The sequence below is a fragment of the Phyllopteryx taeniolatus genome, chromosome 18 (assembly GCF_024500385.1).
Source record: "Phyllopteryx taeniolatus isolate TA_2022b chromosome 18, UOR_Ptae_1.2, whole genome shotgun sequence".
NCBI classification, from domain to species: domain Eukaryota; kingdom Metazoa; phylum Chordata; class Actinopteri; order Syngnathiformes; family Syngnathidae; genus Phyllopteryx; species Phyllopteryx taeniolatus.
In genome coordinates, this window is record NC_084519.1 from 7648904 (window position 1) to 7658528 (window position 9625).

General features: G+C 46.8%; 1 protein-coding gene across 1 annotated transcript; it reads left to right on the plus strand.

The window, feature by feature from the left end:
- Positions 1–221: 221 nt before the first annotated feature.
- srsf5b (serine and arginine rich splicing factor 5b) lies at positions 222–9520 on the plus strand. The gene is made up of 8 exons (XM_061753059.1): positions 222–374; positions 611–752; positions 1474–1544; positions 4667–4798; positions 4875–4947; positions 6120–6193; positions 6275–6382; positions 8294–9520. The coding sequence occupies exons 2-8, from the start codon at positions 627–629 to the stop codon at positions 8898–8900; spliced, it is 1191 nt and encodes a 396-aa protein (XP_061609043.1). The 5' UTR covers positions 222–374; positions 611–626; the 3' UTR covers positions 8901–9520.
- The last annotated feature ends 105 nt before the right edge of the window (positions 9521–9625 follow it).

Genomic DNA, 9625 nt, shown 5'->3' on the forward strand with positions numbered 1-9625 from the left:
CTCGTGTTGCGTTAAATGATTCGTTAGCTCAGTATTAATCATTTTTCTTTTTCTGTCAATAACAGGCACCCACAACCCGTTTACAATCTACCGTGATTAAGGTCCAAAGTCAAAATTGACTGTTTAAAATTGGGTTTGAATACTGTCGTCGCTTCCTGTTTGCATCATGTTTTGTACGGGAAGGACACCTGGTGGTTTGTAGCTGAAACGACTCAACGGTTAAAACAAAAGAACTAAATCCCTTCTCAGGACTTCGGCTTTTTCCGGATTTTACCGGCTTCTGCATGGTCACGTGGGTTGCTGCCATTTTGTGTGGTCTTCAGCGTTTGTCGTCTCGGCTGGCAGCCCGACAGCCTTCCAAAGACTCCGTTAAGGTAATTCTTAGAGGAACCATATTTTTTTCGTAAGAATTAATCGTTTATTGTTTCAATTCCACTCATAGTTCCTCATATATGTTACTCGCTATCACCGTTTTTCGTGTTTTATTGGAAGATACTAAGCTAGGCCGCGCTAGCTGGCGTGCTAAACGACAGCAGCACGAATAAGTGTACTGAGAACAAAGACAACATATTAATTACTAGTGTCATTATGTTCGTTTGTTTATCGATAGGGCTACTGCTTTCAAGATGAGTGGATCGCGTATATTCATCGGACGACTAAGCCCCTCGGCCAGGGAGAAGGATGTGGAGAGATTCTTCAAAGGATACGGACGCATCCGGGACATCGACCTGAAGAGAGGCTTTGGCTTTGTGGTGAGTGACGTACAATACATTTTGTTCACAAAATGTGTATTTTTAAACTATTTTGAGAAGTCAGTAATTTATGAGTTGTCAAAGTAATCGGTCTCTTTATGTAAGAAGAAGTACAGATACTTGACTAAATCTAATAATCGGGCGAACGTATAAGTGCAGAATCAGTAATTTTACTTGAAAGTACATGATTATACAGTTTTCAAACAGCTAGCAATATTTGAACGTAGCCAACTTTCAGTCCCCTCCCCCGTCCCCTTGCGTCTCCGCCCAGAGAAACTCCTCCAGCTCACTAAACTTGGACAGCAATGCAAATCCAGGAAGAGACCGGTTAGTCGCGCTCACCTGGCCGCCTCAGAGTGCACCTCGGACGGCGGCAAGCGCGTCGCCGGCCTGCTGGAATTGTTCCTGGGGGAAGGGATCGCTGTGTCATACCTCGGTTGACTCCAAGCGTGCAAGGTTACGCGTCAAACAAATTTTTGTCGTGGGCCACAATGTCGTTATGGTTTCCCTCAGAGGGCTGTTATGACTTTGAAACCAGATAAATGTTTAATCGCCTCGTCATATTATTACACATACACAACAAATTGGTGGAAAGCTAGTTTTGAAATCCGAAGTCAAGGATATTAAGTTTGTTCAGCTATTGTGCAAGCCTCTCACTCAGGATTACAACAAAGACACGAGAACAGTCTTAATCGGAATGCAATGTGCTTTTTTCTTGTAGGAGTTTGAGGATGCCAGAGATGCTGAAGATGCTGTGTATGAACTTGATGGCAAAGAACTGTGTAATGAACGGTGAGCAGTTTCCTTTGCTATCAATGATAGTCAACCATTGTGCAAAATCTAATGCAGGGGTGGGAAAACTCCAGCTCATGGGCTGTATATATGGCCTCTAAATCCCCAGTCACGACTTTTATTAAAGTAACTAATGACTATCAAAATTGTTACTCCATGTACCATTCCGAAATAACAATCCAACAAATGAAAAATCCAATTTGGCGCGTCTCGGTCTCCCCCCCGGCAAGGTTTTTCGTATTTAGTTTAACCAGGATTCCTCGCTAGGTTTTGCGCCTGTCGTTGCCGTAAATCCTTGCTATCTGGGACCTGCTGCTTCCTTTTTCTGGCTAGCTGTCTGGCTGGCTATGTAGCCAGGACTACCTAGCTGGCTGGTTATCTGCAGTCCTGTGTTGGATCAATCTTCTCCCTTCCATTGTGCCGCGGTCGCCATCCACCTCGGCGAAGGCTCCTTTTCAGCTTCGGTTGTGGCGCTGCCATGAATATCTGTGGAACTCCCCGGGGCAAGGGTAATGGACCTCTCCTTCTGTGGAGATCTTTTTGTTTTTTATTTTTTAATTTTTTTAAAATAAACTTTATGCATAGATGTCGGTGGTGCTACATTGCGCAGAAGCTATGCACATTAAGTCCAATTGGCGTTGGCCTTAAAAAAGGCTAAAACTCGTGAATTTGTATTTTTTTAAACGCAGCGTGGCAGCATTACAGCTTTTTTCAGAATAAACTCAGTAGTATGTTTTTCTTTGATTTATTGTGCTTTGAATACGAAAATTGTGATTCTGCGTTTTGTTTTGTTTTCCCCCCAGCTGACTCAAATACCAATTCAAGTCACCATCGATTCGTGCATAGCCCTACTGTTTTCACTATCTTGCTTACAGTTTTCCAAAATAAGAGGCAACTCATGCTTGCTTCAAGGTAGTTATTTGTCCCTCCCAATTGAAGTTTACGTTACAACTGAAACATAAAACAAGATAATTCAACATTTAATATTCAAACAAAATGTTCAACCTAATCGTATAATTTCATCTAACAAAAGTCTGCTAGCCTAGTGCAAACAATGTCAAACACCATAGACAGGCTAACTGAAATTACCATATAATGGTAATTATAAACCTTCAAATACCTGCTATTTTAACACACACATAGCAACACATAAATAACATACAATACTCGTGTATATACATTTTCTCTCCTCTGTGGGAACAATGAATATTAAAATGGCAAAACATTGTCCTTTATTACACTGAAGAGGCATCCTCTTCTTGCTCTGAATTACGCTGGATTATGGACAGTAAAATTTTTGTTACTTCCGCAGGCCAGATTTTTATTTTTGTCCTGTTCGGTCAAGCAGAATGGAGGATCTGTTTCCCTTTTATGCCGGAACAGTTTTACTGTGTCACAGTGGAGTTTTTAAGCTGCCGCTGTGGTTTCTTAGTATTATAATTGATATTTATTTAGAATCAGAGTCGATCAGTCGAGCAGAACAAAGTTTCTAGAGGGGAGTGAAAGACGAAGACAAAAGACAAAGCCCCAATTGTAAACAAGATGAGAAAAGTAAATCATTACAGATCTAGAACAATGAAACAGATATGAGTGTTGTATGGGCCAGTAGTGCTACACCCAGTGAGGGAAGGACAGGACAAGGACAGGAGAAGAAGCATGCGGGACAAGGGTCGTGAACCCGGCTGTACAACTGAAGTGCGGTGGGAGTGACTATGTAATTTATAAAAGTCTATAGGGGGTGAGTGTGAGTGATGGGATACCCAAGCAATTCGCATATTCATGAGTTATTTGTCGCAAATAAGTGAGTGGCCCCACGCCCAGCGAAAAAGTCCCAGGGGTGTGTGCCTGTGGACACATGCAAGTGAATTGACACCATTTTGCATGCACAATGACTGACAGAAGTGTCCTGTAATTGCTATGCCTGCACCGTGGAGGCTGAGGACCCCACCCAATCAGTCGAGAGGCAGGATCGGGCCCAGGAGTCCACCCGAGAGCAGCCCGGCAGACGGGACACGTCCCAGACCGAAGGACCCAGGGCGGTCCGCCCCTTCCAACCTGCAGGGCCCACGATGCAGCCAGTCCCCGTCCAGTCCAAGGGTGGGATGGTGTCCCTTGTTTGTTGGAAAGGAGGGCAGTTAGGGGCACCCGATAAGGGGGGGGGGAACCCAGGGAGCAGCAGCCGCGGGGCATGAGGGGGGAGCCCCAACGCCAAGCAGTCATCAGCCCGGGGGGCCGGGCCTCAGGAGCACCGCCATGGAGCTTGGTAACCCCCCCCGCGCCCCCCTTTTACTATGACTGCCAGGTCCCCGACTGGCAGTCATTGGCCCTTCGCCGTGTATCAGTGCCCCCCTGAGTGGTGTGGTGCATTAAAATCTGGGGAGGGGGGTTGCCAGGCACTGGTGCCTAACAGCCAAATCCCCCTCACCCCAGATCCACTGTCCCCCAGAGATGGGTGAATGTGGTGCATTAAAAGACACATGGTGATGAGTGTGTGTGATGCATTAAAATCCAGGGGGGCGGGGGGCAGGGCGCCCAGACAGGGAAACAGCACTGACGTTCTGAAACCCCGGTCCGACACCCGCATCCTCCTGACCCCATACCAGTCCCCCTGGATATGTATGTGTGCCCAGATGTGCCTATAGTGAGAAAAATATATACAGTGAGTGTGTGCTAGGTGAGTGATTAAGAGGCATGGCTACTGCAGGTTAGGCCCATCAGGCAGGACAACCACAAACGAAGAGGGCCGCCTCGCAGCACCTATCCCGGGAACCCCCCCCCCCCCACACACACACACACACACACTCCAGCCAGCACCCACTCCCCCCGAGTGTGGGATACGGACCCCCCACACATACCAAGCAGGGACGAAAACTCCACAGCAAGCCCCGCAGCCCCCCACGAGAAGAGGAAGAGGCTACCGCAGCGGTCGGACGTAAGGAAAGGAAAGAGGAGGAGGAAGCAGGCCCGATGAGTGACGATTTAGTGACCACTAGCAATGAACCGTGATATAGTGGGGGAACACTGTATACCCTCCTCTCATGTAATGAATAAGTTAACCAAACTCAACCAAATCCACACAGCATTCCAAGTACTAAACACATTGCTTTTGTCTGCGATGTCAGGGTGACCATAGAGCACGCTCGTGTACGTCTACGTGCCGGCAGAGGAGGAGGAGGAGGAGGAAGAGGAGGTGGCGGCGGAGGCGGCGGCCACTTCCCTGATCGTTATGGTCGAGGCACTCAGAACAATCGGAGGTATCATATTTTCACACTTTATCCCGAACTGAGAACATTATTTACAGCAATTTACATGGTTTTTGCCTCGTTTCAGTCGAAACCCACCTCCGATGCGCACCGAGAACCGTCTGATTGTGGAGAACTTGTCCTCCCGTGTCAGCTGGCAGGTCAGTATTGCCACAAATTAAGTTCTGCATTGAAACCGAGCATCTTATACACCAGAAATGCTATGAGAACAACATTATTAGGTCTCCATAATAATTTCTGTACATGTATAATTTTTACTCAAAATACTGTAGTTTTTCCTAAATTTGGTAAAAATATTTTATCATGTTTGGTAAGATGTATTTTAGTGCAAATTAAGTTAACTCATAACAACAAAACAAGTAATCTGTTCCTGTGTTCCAATTTTAACCAATTCTTCACCCCTTTATTTGCCAGCCAGACTGTTGTGTCATGTGGAAGAGCTCGCTTATGGTGGAGTTAGCCCCTTCTGGGTCCTTCTGTCTGGGTTGAGCCTGTGGTGTCAGCCACTCTGTCCTACTCCTACTAGTTGAAGCCTGCTGGTCATGTGAGCGTTCGCCCCTCACTCGGGGAAGCGCTGGCGGCCCCTTCGCTCGCTCGCAACGCCCTCTGTCCAAGGCATGGGGTGCCAGGCGGTGTGGCTGAGAGCGAGGGAGAGGAAACAGAGTTGGCAGAGAGAAAGCAGAGGAGAGAGTGCGAGTCGATGGCCGTGTTGATCGATGGTTCGTTAAATTGAGGGGCTTCGATCGAATCGATACTCCCCCCTCCCCACTCTGGTGTTCCCGCACATCGCGAGAAAGAGAGAGAGAGAGCATGTGAATACGTCCCCCGGTGCCTGTGGATATAATCTGCTGTTACCCCAAAGGGTTTCGCTCTCAGGTAGTAGTTTCCTCTCTTCCACCCTGTTCACTCTCTTTGCTGAGGCAGGGTGCCGAGGCAGGGGCGGTCCCGGTGCGGAGCCCTGAGAAAACAGGGCTCGTTGCGCCAAAATCTGCCCAAGTGGCACCACTGCAGTATAAATAATTCATGCAGATGGTGTTCATGTCTCTGTAGTTCTCATAAGAGGGTGGTGCAAGAATCTCAAAACTGCAACAAATTGGCTGATCCTAAATTTAGAAAGTTGTGTTTCGGTCCTAAAAATGTGGTCTTGTTGAAGAGGCGACTGGTTGATAGGTTTGAGGTTCTTGGCCCCCTTGTACAGCCTCAGTAGTTATACTCTAACCATCTCTCCTTTTGACCAAATCAGTCCTATCTCATTTTTTGTGATTAACTGTCCAGAGTCTCTCCCCGTGTTAACCGCCTTTTACATGCGTAGGACCTGAAAGATTTCATGAGGCAAGCTGGAGAGGTGACATTTGCAGATGCACATCGACCTAAACTCAACGAAGGGTGAGTCATTCTTTCTTTGGGTATTAGTGTAAGTGTATTAGTGTGAATTTACCCAAACAATGTCCATCAATATCTTTCCAGGGTGGTTGAGTTTGCCTCTTACAGCGACCTGAAAAATGCCCTTGAGAAACTGTCTGGAAAGGAGATCAATGGCAGGAAAATTAAGCTCATTGAGGCAGCCAAGAAGAGGTGAATTTTCTTGACTATTTCCATTTTTTTGTAGGGTCATCAAGAAACGTGGTCTTTTGTTATGCACCTACCTACAGTCGAACAAATATGCCTTCCCACTCACCGGCTGACCCACAGTACGGACCAATGAACTGCCCAACTGACTCACCGACAAGCCTACCTACCAACTGTCTTGAGAACTACCTATTAACCTTAAAATTAACTGGCCTACCTATCGACTATTTGACCTACGTACTATCTAAAGCCCGCCGCACAAAGAGCATTGTGGCTGAAACCGACAGAACTCGAAACATCATGGAAAAAATACCGTCGGCGACTGTAGTTAAGTATTGTTAAACACAATTGTATACTGTACTATTACTTTATTGGTAAGACTTGGCACTGGTGGAAGCTGCTCGCTTATAACCGGAAACGTATATTTTGGTCATGAAAGCGTACGTGATATGGCATGGTATTTTTGACGGGCAGTTACAGCTGCGATGTTGTGACGCTGCTCACCAGCAATTTAAATCTTGAATTGCTGCAAAACCAGTGGCCAATGGTCAGCCACTCATGAGAACTAGTGACTGAACCCCGCTCGTTGCGTGACAAAGTTCAGTCTGTTTCACCCACATTGCTCGGTGTGCGGCAGGCTTAACAGAGCTGACTATTTGATATACACATCTACCTGTCTAGCTGACTGACCTACCGATAAGCCTGCCTACTTACCGACTAACTGAGCTACATACCCACCTTCTGACTGAGGCCTGGTACCCACTCAACAATTTTAAAATCACAACTGTGAGAAACATTTTTAAAATGTGAGAGACCCTACACACGATGAGCAAACAATCGGTGTATGTGCTTGCTGCTCTTTGTGTGTAGCATACTGTGAACCCTCTTATATCACTATTCAGACAAGGGCTGGGTCCTTAGCCCCAATGTATAGCGGGCGCAATAGACTGACCTGTGTGAGGCAGCACTGTGGCATCAACTGCTGGAAAATATAAAGAATCAAGAGTAGAAGAAGAAATGGAAGAAGCTAGGCTAACTGTTAACTGGTAACATCATTGTGTAGCAAACTCTTCTCCTTGTCATTTATTGTTGTGAATGACTAGGGAGATGCATTATACCAGCATTCAACACAACGCTCTTATTTTTCTCAGGTCGCTTCCTAATTTACTATTGTTCCGTTTCACATCACAATCATCCAGTCCATGGCACAGCCAAACTCTGTTGAAGACGCACACTGCCCCAAAAGAGCATGAAACAGCTGCAGCTCATTCAGAATGCTGCAGCTCGCGTTCTAACTATAACAAAGAGATCAGAGCATATTACACCAATTCTAAAGACTCTACATTGGCTCCCAGTCAGCTATAGAATAGACTTCAAAGTTCTGCTACTGGTCTATAAATCACTATGGTTTAGGTCCTGAGTACATTAAATAAATGCTAATGGAACATATACCCATTAGGGCTCTGAGATCTACATACTCGGGTCAGATAGTGGAGCACCGAGTCTAAAGCAAATATGGTGAAGCACCATTTAGCTGTTATACGGCACACAATTGGAATAAGTTGGTAATAGAAGTGAAGTCACACCCAAGTGTGAATGTTTTTTAAGTCCAGGTTAAACTTTTTTTGTCATGTTTAGGATTGAGCATTTTAGAGAATTTCTTTTAAAAAAATATATATTTCTTGCACTGTTTTTTTAGTAATTTTAGCAAGGTGTTTTATTTTTATGTTGTTTTTGTCTTTTGCTCTTTGTTTTTAACGGCTTTTAACCATGCAAAGCACAACATTTGCCTTGACTTAACTGACCAAACCTACCAACTATTTGACATGCCCACCTACTGAGTAAAAGACTACAGTAGATCCTGTACCTGCCTGCCTACCTCGATTAGTTACTCTTCGCTGTTGTTGCCTTCTGAAGGTCAAGAAGTCGTTCCCGCTCCAGGAGTTCATCTCGCTCTCGCTCTGGCTCGCGCTCCCGGTCCCGTGATCGCTCTTCATCCGGCAGTCACAGGCGCTCGGGCAGTCCCAGGCGCTCGGGCAGTCCCAGGCGCTCGGGCAGTCCCAGGCGCTCGGGCAGTCCCCGGCGCTCGGGCAGTCCCCGGCGCTCGGGCAGTCCCCGGCGCTCGGGCAGCCCCCGGCGCTCGGGCAGCCCCCGGCGCTCGGGCAGTCCCCGGCGCTCGGGCAGTCCCCGGCGCTCGGGCAGCCCCCGGCGCTCGGGCAGCCCCCGGCGCTCGGGCAGCCCCCGGCGCTCGGGCAGCCCCCGGCGCTCGGGCAGTCCCCGGCGCTCGGGCAGTCCCCGGCGCTCGGGCAGTCCCCGGCGCTCTGGCAGTCCCCGGCGCTCTGGAAGCCCAGCCAAAACCCGCAGTCGCTCCCGCAGCAGCTCCCCCACTGGCGATGCATCCTCCCCTAACACCAAGTCACTGGATCCAAACAAACGATCCATGTCTGCTACACCTCCTGCTGCTTCTCATGAGAAAGGCCCTGTTTCTCGTTCCCGGTCTCGTTCCACCGAAAGCCAGCATTAAGTTAACCACTTGTCTTAGGAGAATCTGTTTGTGAAAGCTCAATCATGTTTCTTAGGGAAAATATCAAACTTGGATGGCAAGGTATGTTTTGTTTTGTTTTCCCTAGTGATTATTCGGTGTATTTGATACGCAAGCAAGGTCTCTTAATTGTTCCTCGAGTCACTTCACAATGTCTTCATTGCCGTCTTCCTGTTTCCTCTGCCTCCACTGTTGAGCCACTGTACTTTTGGGGATGCTTGAATTTATTTTTCCCACCCTTTTGAAATCCATTTTAAGTTCAAATGTCATCTTTTCTCCATACTGGGCAGTCCATCATGAGAAGAACGAATCAATGTGCAAGCGTGCATTTTGAAGGGAATGCGCGATGATCTGATTGGTTACATTCTGTAGACATATACGTTGAGACAGACTTGCTAAACGCTATTCATGTTTTTTTTTATTATGAGTTCTTTTTTGTGTGCGAGAGTGTACATGTAATTCGACACTGTGAGTGATGTTCATGTGGTTTGGAACAATACAGTCTTTTGTACATAAGGGTTTTGTTTTCAGTAAAAAAAATTAAAAAAAAAACGGGACAATGTATGTGGGGCATACCTATTAAAGCTGTTTTAACAATGTTAGCCATTCTCCCTTTGTCACTTTATGAATGTCCATCCAGTCATTTACTCTGGAAGCCTACAGACTGGAAGTCACCAGTCAATAAGAGAGCATGTATAGAGGCAGAC

Bases quoted from the DNA above. Each gene is read 5' to 3' on its own strand.
- srsf5b (XM_061753059.1), top strand. From the start codon at position 627: ATGAGTGGATCGCGTATATTCATCGGACGACTAAGCCCCTCGGCCAGG. The intron at 753-1,473 runs GTGAGTGACGTA...TTTTTCTTGTAG, and splicing joins AGAGAGGCTTTGGCTTTGTG to GAGTTTGAGGATGCCAGAGA. The intron at 6,194-6,274 runs GTGAGTCATTCT...ATATCTTTCCAG, and splicing joins CGACCTAAACTCAACGAAGG to GGTGGTTGAGTTTGCCTCTT.